Raw genomic sequence first — 18,154 nt, forward strand, 5'->3', positions numbered from 1 at the left:
CAATCCCCTGTAGGTAATGCATGCCTGACCTCAGTGGTCGCCTTAAGATCTAGAGAGAAGAGAAACCACAGCCCCAGCCTGTGAGGTGCTCATAGACTGGCAGGGGTTCACTCCTGGCCTCCACTCCTCACTAGCTCTGTGACCTCGGGCAAGTGGCTCAACATCCAAACCTCAGTACCCCGCTGTGTGGAGTGGGAGTGATGATGCTGAACCATCCTGAGGCTGCCGTGAGGAGGAAGTGGAGAGCTCAGCATGGTGCCTGGCCGCCATAAACGGCACCTCTTCTACCCCATAGAAGGCTAACACTAGTCCTTGACGCGGGTGTGCTGAACTGAACTGGGCAGTGAGGAGAGGCAGACCAGGTGCTGGGGTCCCTCAGAGGACAGGTGACGTCTCTGACCAGACAGCGGGCAGGGCTTCAAGGACAAGGAAGCCGAGACAGAGCAGAGAGACTGTGTCCCTGCGCTCCTTCCTCTGGTCTGGTGTCCTTTTGAGGAGGCCCCCGGCCTGGGTGAGGGAGGGTGGGATATGCCGGAACCCCTCCCCTCCCTTCCTCCAGCGCTTGGCCCAGCCCCAAGCCCTGCCAACCCAAGGTGAGGCCTGTGGTCTTGGGAGCAGCCAAGGGACTGGGGCAGCCTGTCAGGAGTCCAGTTCTGGGCTGTGGCCCAGCTTGCCCACCACCTCTCCTTATGACCTCCCCTACTCAGGCCATATTCAGAGATGGCCATGTGGCAAGTTCTCCCCACTCTGGGGGCTTCAGTATCCTCATCTGTGGATCTATCTGGAACTTTCTGGCCAACAAGCATGATCTGCAGCCCTGGCCTGGGCTCCTCCTCGTGGCTGGGCCACTCCATGGCCGAGGGGCCCTCTCCCCCAGCCCGCCTTACCAGTTCCTACAGAAACCCACGGGGAACCTCACTGCCCGTTCCAAGCTGCCTAGCTTCAACATCTGACCATGATGAGGGGAATCGTGTTGGCACACCAGAATCGAAGAGTTGTTTCACTGATGTCTGGCAGCTCTTTGACTCTCAAAAAACCACAGAATGGCTGGATGGGGGACTGGGATCATCCTTTCATGGGGAAGGAAACACAGGCCCAGAGAGGGCAGGGAGTTGTCCTCAGTCACACAGCCACGTGAGCTAAGCCCATCCGTAACCCCAGCCAGCTGCGGGAGGAGGCTGCTCCCATGAGCCCAGCCAGATCACGTCCATGGAGGCACTTTGTAACTGGAAGTTCTGTACAAACGCTACTTGTTGTTTTAATCTGCTTCAGCCTCCTCAGTTGGCCTGCTGCCTGGTTTCCATCTGCGCCCTGAGCTTACTGTTTTGGCTCAGAGCCTCTCTTCCCCTCTCTGGGTAGGAAACCCACCAGGCTTGGGGGAGGTGAGGTTAGAGGGCTTCTAGATCCACAGGCCACAGCCAGGGAAGCTGCAGCTTGGCTGTGTAGAGCCTGGGGGGCCCCAGGAGCCTGGAGACGCCAGGCCAAGCCCTGACAGGGAGGGGTGTGCCCTGCCTCTACAAGGCCGATGAGATCAGCTTCACTCCTAGAAATAAACAAGTGGGGGGGAGGGGGCGGGCGGGGTGGGTGTGACAAGCTGAAAAGGGCTGAGAATGGGTTTGGGAACTGGTGACTGGCAGACTGGCAGGGGATTGGGAGTGGAGTGGGGGAGATAGCATTTACCTAAGTCTCTATAATGACAGAGACTTCCAAAAGCTTTGATGTAGCCAGGACCCCAGGGATCAGCTAGCTAACCCTTATATTTACTAAGGATGAAGCAGAGGCCCCACAAGGGGAAATCATTTGCCCAAGGCCACGTAGCAAGTGACTCGGGGGTGCCATGTACTGTTGTGCAGGAGGTTTACTGCACAAGAGCTTCTGGTTGAGGGGGTGAACTAGGGCTGAAATCCAGTGGAGTTGGTGAAATGGGAGGAGGGAAGGCTATACAAAAGGATTGGAAGGACAGTGAGGGGTAAGGAGGAGGTTTGACACCTCAGAGAACCCCCACTGGACAGCTATCTCCAAGGTCCTGCCCCCAAGCAGGCAGAACTCTGCTATCCAGATGGGAGAGGAGAAGGGGAGAGCCTTGACCACTGGGCTTACACAGGGAGGGCCAGCCAATGAGGGGCTTCTCAGCTTGGGGCTCTCTAGACCCCCACCCCCAGGGCAGGGAAGTCCTCAGAGGCCACCAAATTCCCAGTGGGAAGTCTGGGATGGAAGTGCAGAGAACCATCCGCTCTCTCTGCCATGAGGCTTCCCACGGTTTGTCTCCAGAAAGGCTAGAGGCCAAGGCAGAGGGAATGAGGGCCAGAGCCTGAGGTTAGATAGACCAGAGCTCAGGTAATAATAATAGCATTAGCCGGTGCCATGCACTGTTGTAAACACTCCGTGTATTAACTTATATAACCCTCGTGACATCACTATTGTCATGACTGAGGCACGCACAAGCAGCTTAGCCAAGGTCCCACAGCTAGTTAGCAAGGAGCCGGGACCCAAACCCAAGTAGTGGGGCTCTGGAGCCCACTTGCACAGAAAAGGGCGCAAGGAAAGCTTCCTGGGCATATTTTTGGCTCTGGTAGGCCCCAGACTGCAGACCAGTCCCCCTGGCCCACCCTCCACCCCACGCCCGTGACCCTCATCCTGAAAGGCCCTTGCAGACTCTGGGAAGCCAAGGCAGCAGCCGGGAGTCCGTGCGCTAAGCACACTGAGTCTCAGAGACCCAGTGCCCGGCGGGCTCTTAGCTGGGGCCTGCTCCCCTCAGCTTCTCAGGTAAAGGCTGGTGGAAAGCAAGGCCTGAGTGGTGGCAGGTCCAGCCAGCTGACGTGGGCGAAGGGTGACGCTGCCCCTGCCATGAGGTCAGGGAGCGGGGCGGGCAGGCGACTGTAATTAGAGCCGCCAGTGATTCAGGCATTCCCTGGAAGCCACAGAATCCCCACATGCAGGGAGGCAGGCAGGGCTGAGGGCAAGAAGTCTGCGCTGGTAGACACCCACCCTGGGGAGGGCCAAGACAGAGGTTTGATTAGAGCAAGGGGTTAAGGTCAGAGACCCAGAGATGCCATCTCTCGTCCAACAGTGTCCTTGTTCCAAACACAAGGTGGAGTAGAGAAAGGAGGAGGCAAAGCTAAGAGAGGGAACCCACCTTTGTGGAGTATCGACTATGCACCTCTGTCACCGTACCGGGGGTGGGCTTGGTCCCAGCCCCGCACGTGCACACACACACCCCTAATAGACGGACGAGCCGAGGAAAGGGGAGTGCAGTTACCTGCCCAAGAACACACTGTGGGTCTATCTGACTGCAAGGTCCACACTCTCGCCTCGGGAGGGAACATGATGGAATGGTGTCCTACCAGCTAGCAATGCAGAGGGGAGGCGGGGAGGTGGGAGAGGATGGGCCATGAGCAGACAGCTCGGAGCAGACTCGACCAAAGACACAGCTTGTAGGAAATGGAGATTCTTGGGGGAGGAGATAAGGAGAAGATGAAAGAACAAAGTTAGGGTGGCAGGGCTGCGCAATCAGGAGAGGCTTCCAGGAGGAGGTGGATATGAGGAAGAGCCAGGAAGGGGACAGATGAGCCCTGGGAGAGAACGGGCTGATCATCCAGAAAGAGTGAGAGAATGGTGTCATGGGCTTAGAAGGGATGTGTCATAGATGAGGGGCTGCATCCACCCGAGGCAAAGGCCACTTTTTTTCTAATTGGCACAAGGCACCAAATGGGACAGCAGAGGCCCTGAGCCCGACTCCAGGAGGGATAATCATACCCCAAGCTCCTGCCACCTGCAGCTGAGCAGCCTCTCTCTCTCTTTCTTTCTCTGCCGCTGCCTCGCTCCCTCCCCCCGCTCCCAGGTATGAGGAGGAGATCTCCAAGCGCACAGACATGGAGTTCACCTTCGTCCAGCTGAAGAAGGTAGCCCGCCCAGCCTGCCCCAGGGGCTTCTTCCTCATGGACCCTCTGCCCTCGTTCCCTCAGGCTCCCCAAGCAAAGCCCTCAGAGGCTTGAGTCCCGGGACCACAGACAGACATGGGTACCTGTCCTCGCCCTGCTGCTTCTCCCGGGCACTGAGCCAGGGCTCCCTTGGGAGTCACCCCCATCTCCCTCAGGAAGATGAGCACCCCACTCCCGCCCTGGGACCCCCCCCCCCCTCCCCTGGCACTCACCACCGCTCCCACCCCCAGGACCTGGATGCAGAGTGTCTTCGTCGGACCGAACTGGAAACCAAGTTAAAAGGCTTGCAGAGCTTCGTGGAGCTGATGAAAAACATCTATGAGCAGGTGAGAAAATGAGGCCAGTGTCCCACTGAGCGAAGAGCTGACTTGTGCCCAGGTAAGGGATGCAGGGGAAGGAAGGGTGTCCAGTGAGGCATGGAAACTTCGGCACTCATTACAGACATAACACAGACATAACAATCTCCCAACCCCTTCCCGCGCTGCGGTCAATAACAATACGCCCCCTCATCCCTCCATTCATGGAGCACCGGCAAGTCCCCAAGAGGCCTCGCGCTCAAGGAGGACCTGTTTCTTTGAGTGTGCTGGAGTGTGGAGGGCGTGTCGGGGGCCGGTGCATCCAGGCAAGGGTTGGGAAGTGGCCTGAGAGACAGGGAACCAGGGGGCCTTGAACAGCTATTCTTATTGAACTCATCTCTCCCCATACCTGCAGCCTAAATGGCAGGCCCCCACAGGCCTAGCTCGGACACGCACGCCCATGGCCCTCCCCTGTTTGGCAGGGGAGGACTGTGGTCAGACTGAGAAGACCTGTGGTCAGATTCTTGAGTTCCCAGACAATGCTAGCTTCTGCCGGAACAAAAAAGGACCCGGTAAATGCAGACAGAGGAGCCTCTGGATCCCTTTCTGATTGTGTGTCCCTAAGTCCTTGCCTGAGCCTAGGGGGACCATGACCCCACAAGGCCTTAGCCCACGGCCAGGTCCCCAGATGGGCCCTGATGCTGACTGCGGACGCTCCCCTCCCCTCCACTCTGCCCCCGGGCACCACATCCCCCGTTTCGGGAGTCAGGAGCTAGAGGGGCCATGCTGCAGTTGAGCTAGAAGCAGGCCGAGCCACTGTGGGGACGGCAGGGCTTGGCAGTCTGTGTGCCACAAACCACTGCTGCCAAACTATGGCAGTGCGGCCAGGATCAGAGCAGGGATCAAAGTCATCACAGCCGTCAAAAAGTTCTGCTAAAATGGGGGCGCCTGGGTGGCTTGGTCGGTTAAGGTTAAGCATCTGACTCTTGGTTTCGGCTCAGGTCATGATCTCAAGGTCGTAGGATCAAGCCCCTTCTTGGCTCCGCGCTCAGCAGGGAGCCTCTTGAGATTCTCTCCCTCCCTTTTACTCTGCCCCTCCCCCTGCTCTCTCTTTCTCTCTCAAATAAATAAATCTTTTAAAAAAATAAAAATGAAATGAAGAGTTCTGCTAAAGTGGCCCTAGGGGTTGCTGACCACAGCTTGGCGGCCTCGTCCCGTGGAGAGGGGGATTGGGCCTCATAGCTGCATATGGGCCACACCGCTTTCCAGCAGGCTCGGCCCCCAGCGGGGGCTTCCGTGGGCCCGAGACCTGTTTGTGGCCATGGGAGGTGGCCTGGCGGAGAGAACAGCACAACCCTGGAGAGCAGCAGGAAGGTAGCCCTTCCGGGGGGCCCAGGACCTCCACCGCCCTAAGAAGCTTCCCACACCCGGCCAAGCCCTCTGGGACTGAGCAGGGCACCGGGCCCGCTGACCGGCCTGAGAAGTGGGCTAGGAGTTCCCCTGCCCACACTCCCTGTGGAGCCAGGCAGACAGCCCCAGGGCCAGTGTTTCAGAATCTGCACTGGGCTCTGTGCATCTCGGCAAGCCCAGAGCCCAAGCTCCCAGCCAGGACAGAGGCGCAGCCGACATGGAGACTTAACTGGAGGTAGGCCAGGCATAGCCAGCGATAGGCCTGGGCATTGCTGGAGTGCCCCCCACAAAACTCTGTGGCCCCTGCTCCATCTGGATTCAGCAGCCCTTGGACCCCAATCCTTGCTCTAACTTCTTTTCCGTTTCTGCGACTTTGAGCTAGTTATTTCTCCTCTCTTTGCCTAGTTTCCTCATCAGTAAAATGGGGAGAGTCGTAATACCAGGCTCATCAGGTTCTGCTGATGACTAAATCCGTTCATCCGGGTAACAAATGTTTATTGCTCCCCTGCTGGGTGCCTGGCACTGATACAGCAGTGAGTGTGACGGGCAAAGTCCATGTTCTCAAGGGCTGCCACTGAGCTAAAAGGGGAGACAGGTAATAAGCAAGTCAACAAACATCTCAGCAAGATCATTTGGGAGGGTGAAAAGGGCCGGGCTGCACAGAACCCGATGATGTGGTAGTGCTGGAGGGGAGGGGAAAGTCAAGGTCAGGGGGCGTCTCAGAGGAGGTACAAGAGAGGGAAGGCCCAGCCTGGGGAGCGCCAGCCCAGTGAAGAGCTGAGAGGGCTTCAGGCAGAAGGAGGGTCAAGCATCAAGGGCAGGAGTGAGTCTGGTGACAAAGGGGGGAAGGAAGAGCTCTGGCCGGGGTCAGCTTACAGAGGGCCCTGGGCCCCGAGTCGGGGTTTGGATCTTAATCTAAGTGTGATGGGCAGCTCCTGGGGGCACGGGGCGGGGGGTGGTACAGAGAGGGTAAAGGTATGGCTTGTGCTGTCATGGCAGCGCTGCAGAGAAACGGGACCGCTGTGGACGTGGGGTTGTTCGGTGCATGGCGCAGGGATGATTACTCTGGGGGCAGCGAGGTGCCAAGTTGGTGTCGGGTCGTAAGGTTTGCGTCTCTCTTCAGGCACTGCTGCAGGCTGAGAAGGCAGCCCTGATCCTATGCTAAAAAGATTCCCCACACCAGTGGGTCTCTAAGCTGGCAGTAAGAGAAATACAAAGTGAGCCACACATGTAATTGTTTTTTCTAGTTGCCACATTTTAAAAAAAGAAACAGAAAAAATTCATTTTAATAACGCAATTTACTCAGCCCAATATATCCAAATGTGATTAGTCAGCAGGTAATCAATTTAAAAAAAAATTTTTAAGATTTTATTTATTTATTTGAGAGAGAGGATAAGCGGAGGGGAGAGGGAGAAGCAGGCTTCCCGCGGAGCAGGGAGCCCGAGGCGGGGCTCGATCCCAGGACCCTGAGATCATGACCTGAGCCGAAGGCAGATGCTTAACAAACTAAGCCACCCAGGCGCCCAGTACAAAAAATTAATAGGCTGTCTTACAATCTTTTTCTCATGCCAAGTCTTCAAAATCAGTGTGCATTTTACACCTACAGCTCATCTCAATTCAGACTTCCCACCGGTCAAGTGCCCATGGCCTCATATGGCTCGTGGCTACCACATGGGACCAAGCAGTTCTCAGCAAAGGAAGGTGCCAGCCATGGCTACCTCAGGTGAAAGAAAAACATGGCAGGACGTGAGTAGCCCCAGGAGGGCTGGACAATCTAGTTTCGACTCTGGAGCAGATACCAGGTCAGAAAAGCATGGCTGTGGAGGCCCACCTCGGCATTTCAGAAAACAGCCCTTTTCTCTTGCACACACACACACGCACACACACACGGCCAGGATAAATTCTCAGAAGCCAATGGCCATGGGCTGCTCAGGGCCTCACGTATACACCGCAGCCTCCCGGGTAACCCCTCTGCCCCTCACCTCCAGGGACACAAGCCAGTGAGAGGACCCAGGGGCTCACACTTCCCCTCAGCTTCCAAGGTACACGCCAGCTCCCAGGTGCTTTTGGGGCCTGGCTGCATCCAGCCAGAATGCCACCCGCCCCACCCATCAGCTCTCGTTCCAGGGAGATCAGCTGTGCAATCTCCCAACAACCCCCGGCAGCCGGGCACACCTCACAGAATGCCCTTCCCTGCAGAGAGAGCCTAGTGTGTCTAAGCTGCTTTGGCGCCTGCCTTCGTACTGCCAGGGAGGCTGCTCGGCCCCTGGACCCTTCAGCCCAGCTTCAACAGCAGTATCCTTAGCTACTATCTATTGAGCACCTACTATACCCCAGGCACTGTGTGAAACGCTTTCCAGGTGTAATCTCATCTACTCCTCACAGCAACCCTATAAAGGTAGGTATCATGATTAGGGGAGCACAAACTTTAGAGCAGCTTGGATTTGGATCCTGGCTCAGTCATTGTGTGAACTCTAACACGTTCTTCTATCTCTCTATATCTCAATTTCCCCATCTGTAAAATGGGGAAAATGATAGAGCCTAGCTCACTGGCCTGTCGTGAGGATCTATTTTGTTAATATATCCTAAAGCAGGGAGAACAGTGTCTGGTACATGGTAAGTATTAATAAATGTTAGCCGGTTTCAATTTGATAATCATACCCGTTTTACAGATGAGAAAACAGAGGCTCCAAGAGGTTTAAGACCTGGCCAGGGTTACACAGCTACTAAGAAGGGGTAGTATTCAGCTCCTGGTGCCATTAAGCACTACATTTTATGGAGCAGCTCTAAATTACCCCTCAGGGTCACCGCCTCCCCTGACCTGGAGACCCCACAAAGAGGGTGGTCCCACCCGCGGCTGTCTCCTCAGGCTCAGGCTCTGAAGAGAAGATTTAAACTTCACCTTGGCTCAATTCTTGCCAACCTGGAGGGCCCATCCCTTGGTAGCAGCACACAAGCCAGCATTGTTATACCCTCTGCGGCCCAGCAGGGGCCGGCGTGCCTGAACAGGCCTACGGATGTTCTAAACCCTCCGTTTCCTACTCCTGTTTACCAAGCTCATGCTGACCCTGCCTCCTTCCAGAAAGGATCCGAGGCTGCTCCATCGGCTCTGTTTGGCCAATCCCTTCTCCCTGCTAGGGGAAGCCCTACTCCAGTGCATTCTGACAATGCCCTGGCCTTTTCCTGGCCCATAACAAATGCCAACTCAGGCCTGGGCTAAAGGGCTTTCTCTGGAACTCTCTATGCCCACTGACCCCCCCCACCCCCATAACATGTTGACCAAGGAAGCCTCAAAGCTGCATTCCTGAAACCGTCCACAGCCAAGGCCTGCCTGGGATCCTGGTTCCATGTGGGAAATGTCAGTCTCTAAGCGTGATCCGAGCAGCAGAGGTGGGACATGAGTCTGTAGGTACCATCGACCTTATTCTGCCAAGGGGTCGGGCCTTCCCCTGCTTTTGCCCAGAGATGTTTGCTAAGTTCTTTTGAAGATCAACCAAAATCCTTCATCAGGAGTCCTTAAGGGGCAGTTGGCCACTAGGCTCAGAGTCCTGTCAGCTCCGGGATGGAAACAGGTTGCCCCCAGCAGGTCTTTGCCTTAAGCTTCCTTTTGCAGGAGCCGATCCTTGTCCCCAGGGATGCAGGCGGGCAGGGTCAGGCAGCTAGCAGACAGGGGAGGGGCGGCCTTCCTCAGCAGGACTCCGCAGCCGCCCCTGGGGCTCTAGCTGACCCAGCCCACCCCACAGGGTACAAGCTGTGGGTCAGACCACCAGCCTTGGCCGCTACAGACTCCAGAGGCTCAACCAACCACAGCCACTCTGTGCATAAAGCCAGACCGAGGGTCAGGAGGGGGCCCAAAGTTAGCACCCAAGGTCAGAATGCGGTCATGAGACAAAAACTGAACCTGGATCTGAGCAGGCCTCAGCCCCAGCTGCCAGGTTTCAGGACATGCACGGGGCAGAAGAACAGGTTCCACACCAGCACACGGTGCGGCCAGTAAGGTCCAGACTGTGGGCAGTGCTACGAGCAACCCAGTGTTTTCAGTACAAAAAATAGCAAAGAAGAGAGAGAAGGAGAGAGAGAGAGACAGAGATGGAGGCATAGCTGTAGAATAAGAGAGACTTAGAGACATATGGACCGATTGCAAAATAGGGATCTTCTTTGGATCCTGATTCAAGCAAACAAACAAAAGAAAAACCACATACATATATGGTCTGTATAAATACACACACATATATGAAGCAATCAGAAAAATGGGAACCCTGACCAAAACTTGCTGACTGAAGTACTTAAGTAAGGGTCAGGGTGAACTGTGAATACCAGTAGGAGTAATTGTGTGCCCCACACCCTCCCTCCCCCAGGTGAGCCCCACCCCTGCCTCCCAGGGTGCCTGGCCCCCTCCCTGCCACCTGACTCACTCTGCCAGTACAGTGCTGGCCACAGCCCCTCGCTCCTCCTTCCCGCACCAGCCCGGCCCAGGCCTGGGTGGTTTGGCACCTCCAGGGGCAGCAGCCCAGGGACTGAAAGGTGACACCTGCAGCCCCTTAGGAAGACCCTTGTCCCCACCTGCCTCTCTACACACCCCTGAGCGTTCAGGCCCAAAAGCTGGAGCTAGGAAGACAGACCCAGGTTCCGGCTCCTGTCTCTGCCCCTCTAGGGGAGCTTGACGGGAGCAGCAAGGGCTCTGGGGGCCTGCTCTGCGCCCACGGCTGTCTCCCTAACCCCTCCGCGCCGCCGCGTCTTTCCTCTCTGTAACCTGGGGCTAGAGGTCATGCGGGCCTGGCGAGGAGCCTGGCCTGTAATGAGTCCCCCGGGGAAATGAGATGTTTACCACTTCCAGGGCTCTCTGAGGATGCGGGCTGGCATTTTCTAAGCAGAGAGAAGGACAGAGAGGAGGAGGAAAGAGGGATCCTAAAGGATGGGGAGAAGATGAAAATATTGAGGCCAAATTGCCTTGTTGCAGGCGAGCTGGTCAGCCAGATGGAGAGGGGCAACGAGCCTCCAGGGTGACCCTGAACTCGCCTTGGCCTCTGCGCCTGGCAGGGGAGCAGGGAGTACAGCCCCACTCCTGCCCCTCATCACTCATGGGCTCCCACTCCAATATGCAAACTGAGCTGCTCACTTCCGGATGCGGGGGAACCCAGAGAGGAGAGTGGCTCCCCAGACCCTCGGGGAGCTCCCACCCAGAGGGGGAGACCGAGCTGCACACCACTGAGCCATAATGGAGCAGAGGGGCCAGACATCCTGGGCCTTTGCCACACCAGCCAGGAGGAAAGCGTCCCGCCCTGGGAAAGGTGGGAACACTGAAGAGAAATAAATAGGCTTGTAGTGAGCCTCTGGAAGCAGGAGCCCTTCACTGCCCTGTCCCCTCCACCCAGAGAGGGAGGCCAAGCTGTGGATGAGCAGGGGTGGCCAACTGCTTCCTGAGAGTCAGAGCTGAGGGTGCATGGCAGGGAGGCCTTATCATTGGGTCATCTCTCTGGGACACAGAGAGGGCCACTCCCCCTGGGGACACAGGGACCATGGCTGGCTGAGGGTCTGGTGCCCCCCCCACCAGCCCTGAGCCCCCACGTCTGTGCCTGGCCAGGAGCTGAAGGACCTGGCAGCCCAAGTGAAGGACGTGTCGGTGACCGTGGGCATGGACAGCCGCTGCCACATCGACCTGAGCGGCATCGTGGAGGAGGTGAAGGTCCAGTATGACGCCATTGCGGCTCGCAGCCTGGAGGAAGCCGAGGCCTACTCCCGGAGACAGGTTCGGGGCTGACCGAGCGGGGCTGACCAAGGGGGCAGGAGGCTGCCAGCCCAGGAGGCGCCGCCCCAGGGAAGGCTGAAGTCACCTTCAGCTCTGAGCACTGAGAGTCTGTGAAAGGGCAGTGGGGAGCATGGGGCGACGGAGAATGTGAGAGCCCAGCACTGCGGGGGACAAGGGGCCATACGGTGGGGGAAAGGCCAAGGTCTGCGCCCTCCAGGAGCTCACAGCGGTGCCACCACCTAGTAACACCAGGCCAGGGGTGGGCCCAGCCAGAGCTGGGCATGGTGGGCATCAGAGGGCGAGGCTGGCCTGCGAGTGTAGGGCTTCAGAGGAAGAGGAGGGGCTGGGAGGTGAGAGAAAAAAGGAGCAGCAAGGGGCGAGGGGCAAGAGTGCTGGGAGGGACCCAGTGAACTGTCCCTCACTGTCACCTCCTGCACGTCCTCCAGCTGGAGGAGCGGGCTGCCTGCTCAGCTGAGTTTGGGAACAGCCTCCAGAGCAGCCGCAGCGAGATCACTGACCTCAACGTGCGCATCCAGAAGCTTCGATCCCAGATCCTCTCCATCAAGAGTCATGTGAGTATCTGGAGGACCCACCTGGGGGTGAGGCAGAGAGGAGCGCAAGGGCACACTCTCTCTCTCTCTCTCACACACACACACACACACACACACACACACTTACATGCAAGACCCTGCGCAGGTCACTTAGCAGCTCTGTGCCTCAGTTTCCTCTCCTGTCCTCCTAAGATGGCTGTGAGGACCACATGAGCGTCACAGGTGAAGGTGGTCTGTAAACTGGCCAGGGCTGTGGGAACAATACAGAGCCCCACCACCACAAACCACCAGAGCCCACCTCCTCCCTCCCAGGCCTCGGGCCAACAGTACCGAGAAGGGGCTGGAAGCCTAAGCCCATCTTCCAGCCAGCGCTTTGGAGGAGGTGCTGCCCTGTCAGAACAGCTGGGACAGGCTTCTCTGGGTGCTGTGCATCTTCCCTCTTTCATGGCCTCTGGAAGGGGTCTCCTTAGGTCTAACTGAACTCCCTCCTGCTGCAAGGCGACCCCCTGCCACACCCAAGAACACTGTTGCTCAGCCCTCCCTGCCCTGCACACCCCCACGGAGGGCAGAGGCCGGCTCCTGGCCCACTCTCTTCTTCCCCCCCAGTGCTCATGGAACCCCTTCCCTCTGCAGTGCCTGAAGCTGGAGGAGAACATCAAGGCGGCAGAGGAGCAGGGGGAGCTGGCCTTCCAGGACGCCAAAGCCAAGCTGGCCCAGCTGGAGGCCGCCCTGAACCAGGCCAAGCAGGACATGGCCCGGCAGCTACGCGAGTATCAGGAGCTCATGAACGTCAAGCTGGCCCTGGACATCGAGATCGCCACCTACCGCAAGCTGGTGGAGGGCGAGGAGAGCCGGTGAGGGCTGGGGCCAGCGGGGTGGGGCTGCGGGAAGGCAGGACCGGAGGGCCAGCCCCACACAAAGCCAGCCTCCACCTCCAGCAGGATACCGTGAGCCAGGAAGACCTGGGATCATGTCCGGCCTCAGCCACTTACAAACTGGGACCTTGGCCCATTCATTAAATCCTCAGTTTTGCTATCTGGAAAATGGGCTGATCACAACTCAGCCTATGGTGGGGAGGACGGATACTATTCTGCACGCAAATATCTGTCACAATTGAGTGCTCTGTAAATGTTAGCCATTTGTCCAGGGAAGAAGAAACAGAGGCCCAGAGAGGACAAACTGGCTAGCCAAAGTCACACAGCCGGGCAGCCCGGGGCTGGGAATAACAACCAAGAACTGCCCTCCACCTGCCATTCCCCAGGGCCCCCAGGCCCAGCGGGGGCTTGAGCCACAGGACCCCTTCAAATGCCCCCATTTCCGTCCTCCCCCAGAATGGACTTGCCTTCAGCCGCCATGGTCAGCGTGGTGCAGTCCACGTCCAGAACCGGTGAGTCTACTTCCCTAGAAACCCATGGCGAGGAAGGGGACATGGTGCGGGCAATCATGACCCTAAAGGCGTCATTTTAAGTGGCCCCCCCAACCTCCAGCCCCTTCCCTGCCCCACCCCTTATGTTCCCTGTAGCTGCCTCCAAGTCTAGCCTTTCGAGAGCCCCCTCCCGGAAAAAGAAGAACAGAAAAGGCCCTGTGATCAAAATCACCGAAATGTCTGAGAAGTTCCTGTCGCAGGAGTCAGAGGTCTCAGAATAAGGCAGCTGGAGCCCAGGAGCCTAGGTCGTCCCCCTGCAGCTGGAGGGACTTCGGCTAGACTCAAGCAAGCAGCTTGGAACCTCTGGGTTGGGCGGGGAGGCAAACCTGATCCTGAACTGAAAGGGGGAGGGTTCAAAACCGGGACAGCTTTTCTGTGGGTGGCTGGGGGTAGTACAGGGCTGTCACCAGCTACTAAGAATCATGCGGCTCCATCTCAATACCTCAGTCCTACCCTTCTAACCTTCTTGCCAGAGGTCCGACTGGGTAAACTGGAACTGGGGGTCAGTTTTCTCTCCACCTCCTTTCTCTTCTGAGGCTCCTCCCCAAACAGAGGGCTCCCACCAAGGAACCTTTGACTTTGACCCTTTTCGCCCAACCCTTGCCCTAAGTTCACTTACCAAGCCCTACCTTGCCTCTGCCTCTGCCTCAGGACCGAGGCTGGTGCCTTCGCTCACCCAGCCCCAGCCAGCCATGGATCCAGGGCTGAGGTGGACTGCCTGGGCACCCTCCCCCTATCTGGAGCTCCTGGGGAGACTGAGTGCTGAGCACCCCTGGGTTTCCTGCACAACCTGGGCACCTCCAGAGACCTGACAGTATTAGGGAGTAAAGGGAGGAAGCTCCCCGGGTGTGTGGGACCTGAGCATGGACCCCTGAGGTCAGCCCAGACACCTGTGCCACTTCCGTCCTCCTGTGGGGCCCTCACAGAGGGCCAGTCAGAATTGGACAGGCTGCACAGCCAGCTCCTGGCTCCTTCTCCAGAAGCTATTCTTGCCATGACAAACCCCCTGTGAGAGGGAGGCCAGATAGCAGCCTGAGACTAGGCAGGGGAATTTGGCCCTCCCTGCCATCCTGGGATTCACCACCCTGCCCAGGATCCGAGCTCTCTGCCCCCCACCCTCCACACCCCCCTCCCCACACCTAGGTGTTTCCCAAGCCTGAAACCTGGCTGTGGTGGACCAGGCCCGGGAGACCCCCAGCCCCGCCCCCAGCACCAAACCCTGGGCCGTTTCCCATGAATCCCACCTCTCAGGGTCCCTGCTCTCTCCGTCAGGCCAAACAGCCCGGCCCTCCCCTCCATCCTTCCTTGCATTTATTGAGGAGCCCAGGAACACCCTGCACCTGTGAGGTTAGAGCTGTTTCTTTTCTTCCCCTTCTGCCCCCTCTCCCCACCACACCCACGCCCCTGCCTCCCAAGCGGGGGCCATGAAGAAGGCACAGTCCAGGCAGGTCTGGGAGTTTCTGAGCCCTTCCGGTTGGGCTGGGGAGCCCCAGTGACCACCAAGAAGGAATTCTGCCTCCAAAGAGAAGATCTGGTGCTGGGAGGAGCATTCCTCTTTCCTGGTCTTGGCTCTCACCTTTGGGGCTTGCCGGGGGGTCCTGGCAGCTCCAGCCGCCCACTCCACCACCCACCCTCTTTCCTTCCCTCCCTGCTCCCTCCCTGCTCCCTCCCTGCCCCTTGCCTCACTCCTCCGCTAGCCCCAGTCTTCCATTCCTTCATCTCACTTTCCAGGACATCCTTCCCATAGGCCTTGGCCCCAGCAAGACCTCAAGGTCCTCCGTGCCTGTAGGGGGCGCTGAAGGGCTAATGACGCTCAGGCTGGAGGGAACTCGGACTTATACTCATCCCGGAAGTCTCAAAAAGGGCGCTGATGGCTGCTCTTTCTCTGCCTATTTATTGGTTTCCAAGGGAGCAAATCCTCAGTGGGGATACAAGATATATAAAGTATATGTATTATTTTTCGTAACTTATGTGGCTTTTAACTTATTGCTTCCCTTCCTGTTTCTGCCTAATCAGTGCTGTATTTACTCTCTGGGTAGACAACACATATCCCAGCCATTCCACCTGGCTGGCTATCTTGGGGCAATGCCCCCCTTCTCCCTGCCAGGGGATGAATAAAGTGCTGAGATTTGTCCGTGGATAAAGCTGTGTGTTTTTGTCTCTCCTCTCAGGATTGGTCAGTCACTGGTCAAACAGGTTGACCGCAGAACTTTGGGGATTCTCCAGTTATGGGGGAAGGGGCCCAAGGACTTAATTATACTTTCAGACCAATGCAACTTGGACACAAAAAGGTCTCCTGCCCCACCAGCCTATAAGGAGATTTTCCCAGTGTGGACCTATGTTCCCAGCACTTCCTGACATGTCCAGGCACCACGTGGCCGCTTTGGCAAGCACAGACATGGGGGATTCCCCACCTGGTGGCAGGTTCCTTCTCAACCACTTTTGCTGAACCGTGGGGGTTGGCACAGCCCAGAATATATTCTGATGGGTACAGGTCTAATCCTGCCAAACCAAATTCTAGATCAACAAACAAGGACTGAGGATCTTCTCAAACCCAGCCCTGCACTAAGACACTTACAACTGTACCCCACCCCTCTGCCTCAAGAAGCCCACAGTCAAGTTGGGAGATAAGCCATCTACCTAAGATAGCCGCCCGGATCTTCCTAACCAAGGGAGAAGTTCAGGGAAGAGAACGGCTTGTTCAGGAAACCAGAGAATCAGCACAGGCCTCTTGGAGGAAGTGGGCTTTAAGTGAGCACCAAGGAGCTAGCTAGCCTGAAGAAAGAGCCAGTGTCTCAATGACAGGAAGCTTGGGAGCAAAGAAGGGACTTTGAAGCATTGGTGTCCTGACTCACCCACTCACTGAGACCTCAGACAAACGGAGTCTCAGTGTATTCATCTGCCAAATGGAGCATAGACCTTCCCTACCTATCTGATAGGGTGTTCGAGAATCTGATGAAATAGCTGTGTTCATTCCTATCAGGAATACCACACCTCCCATTTCCAGCACTCTGAACTGTAACAAGTGTAAAGGATTATTGGTAATATCGCTACCTTTATGATAGGCACATGTTGTGGATCAAAGACAACCCACTAGTTTGGATACCAAATACAGGCAAGTTGGGCCTCGGGCTGGCTCTCTTAGGACACAGTACAGCCAGGCCCTGGGTCTGGAAGTTCTGAGACTTCTGCTCAGAGTTTGTCCATTCTTCTGAGGCCCCTGCAGGATGGGCCCTGCTCTCAAAACTCAGGAGAAACTTATGGAAAATCCACATTCCCCTCCAGGAGAGGCTTGGAACTGAGACCAACTCTCTACTTATTTTTTTTCTGTGGATTTCTGACTTATGAATTTCTTGAATACTAATCCGAATCTGAATCTCATAGCCAAAAAATATAACGTATTTGTTATTTCCTTCCTTCCACTTTCTTTGAATTATTTTTTTTAAGATTTTATTTATTTGAGAGAGAGAGAGAGAGAGCAAGAGCGGGGGGGGGGGAGAGGCAGAGGGAGAAGAAGAAGCAGACCCCCCGCTGAGCACGGAGCCTGATGCGGGGCTCAATCCCAGGACGCTGGGATCATGACCTGAGCTGAAGGCAGACACTTAACCAACTGAGCCATCCAGGTGCCCCCTGAATTTATTATTTTTATCATTTTCCAACTTCCTGAGTTGAATGCTTTAATTTTCCATCTTTCTTCTTTTTCAATATACGATTCTCAGAAGACCATAAATTTCCTTTTAAGAACCATTTTGACTGCTTCCTATTGTTGTCCTAGGTACCATTTTTATTGGCATTTTGTTAAAACAACTTTACTCTTTAACTCGTAAGTTGATTTTTTTACCTTGAAGATTTATTATAAGTACAAGATTATTACAAGTACAATGATCAAGACAACGTGATACTACAATAAGAATAGACATATACACAAATGAAACTAAGTAGACTCAAAGAATAGCAATGCACACATAACAAGATATTCGATCATCAGATTGATACAACAGATATATGCAAATTAAAACCAGAATTAGGTACTAACCCATACCTACTAGAATGACTGAAATCTTTAACTCATAAGTTATCTAGAAATTTCCCCACATCTGGGTCACTGATTTCCAAATATTTATTGAGCACATATTTAGTCTGTGCCTAGACCTACGGATGCTTAGGGAGACGTTAGATTCATCCAACACTTATCCCTAACCTTCTGCTTTAGCCATGTTTCACTTGCCTACTCTTGAGCCTTTTATCTCCAGAAGACTCTAAACTCCTTGGGGCAGGGATGGTGTCTTATGACCTTCCCAGAGCCTTGCCCAGGGCCTGGCACATAGTAGATTTTCAAAAAATGTGAAATTAATAAAAGTATGAATGAATGATGTACTTTCCCAACTGAGGCCTCCTAGCCTAGATGAGCCATGCAAGTGAGGGCACATCTCCCTGCCCTTTGTATCCCCAGGGCTAATGCAATGCCTGGTGCACTGGAGGAGCACAGTCAGTGCGGGGAGGGAGGGAGGGAGGGAGGGAGGGAGGAAGGAGGAAGGAAGGAAGGAAGGAAGGAAGGAAGGGAAAGAAAGAAAGAAAGAAGAAAGAAAGGAAGGAAGGAAGGAAGGAAGGAAGGAAGGAAGAAAGAAAGAAAGAGAGAGAGAGAGAGAAAGAAAGAAAAAGAAAAAGAAAGAAAGAAAGAAAAAGAAAGAAAGAAAGAAGGAAGGAAGGAAGGAAGGAAGGAAGGAAGGAAGGAAAGAAAGAAAGAAAGAAAGAAAGAAAGAAAGAAAGAAAGAAAGAAA

General features: G+C 55.6%; 1 protein-coding gene across 8 annotated transcripts in view; it reads left to right on the top strand.

The window, feature by feature from the left end:
• The window catches only part of KRT80 (keratin 80), a 28,152-nt gene extending 12,635 nt beyond the window's left edge, over positions 1-15,517 (top strand). For 4 of the 8 annotated variants that reach the window (XM_073881954.1, XM_025882633.2, XM_025882632.2 and 1 more), the window contains 7 exons: positions 3,842-3,902; positions 4,172-4,267; positions 11,232-11,396; positions 11,843-11,968; positions 12,581-12,801; positions 13,279-13,334; positions 13,470-15,517. In XM_073881954.1, the coding sequence (XP_073738055.1) occupies positions 3,842-3,902; positions 4,172-4,267; positions 11,232-11,396; positions 11,843-11,968; positions 12,581-12,801; positions 13,279-13,334; positions 13,470-13,594 (850 nt within the window). In that variant the 3' untranslated portion in view covers positions 13,595-15,517. Of the gene's footprint in view, positions 1-3,841; positions 3,903-4,171; positions 4,268-11,231; positions 11,397-11,842; positions 11,969-12,580; positions 12,802-13,278; positions 13,335-13,434 lie in introns of all 8 variants that reach the window. The other 4 variants (XR_012375070.1, XM_025882627.2, XM_025882630.2 and 1 more) reach the window with 4 other exon arrangements.
• The last annotated feature ends 2,637 nt before the right edge of the window (positions 15,518-18,154 follow it).

This window comes from Callorhinus ursinus, unplaced genomic scaffold (assembly GCF_003265705.2).
Source record: "Callorhinus ursinus isolate GAN/ISIS: 27379988/994484 unplaced genomic scaffold, GSC_fseal_2.0 scaffold44, whole genome shotgun sequence".
NCBI classification, from domain to species: domain Eukaryota; kingdom Metazoa; phylum Chordata; class Mammalia; order Carnivora; family Otariidae; genus Callorhinus; species Callorhinus ursinus.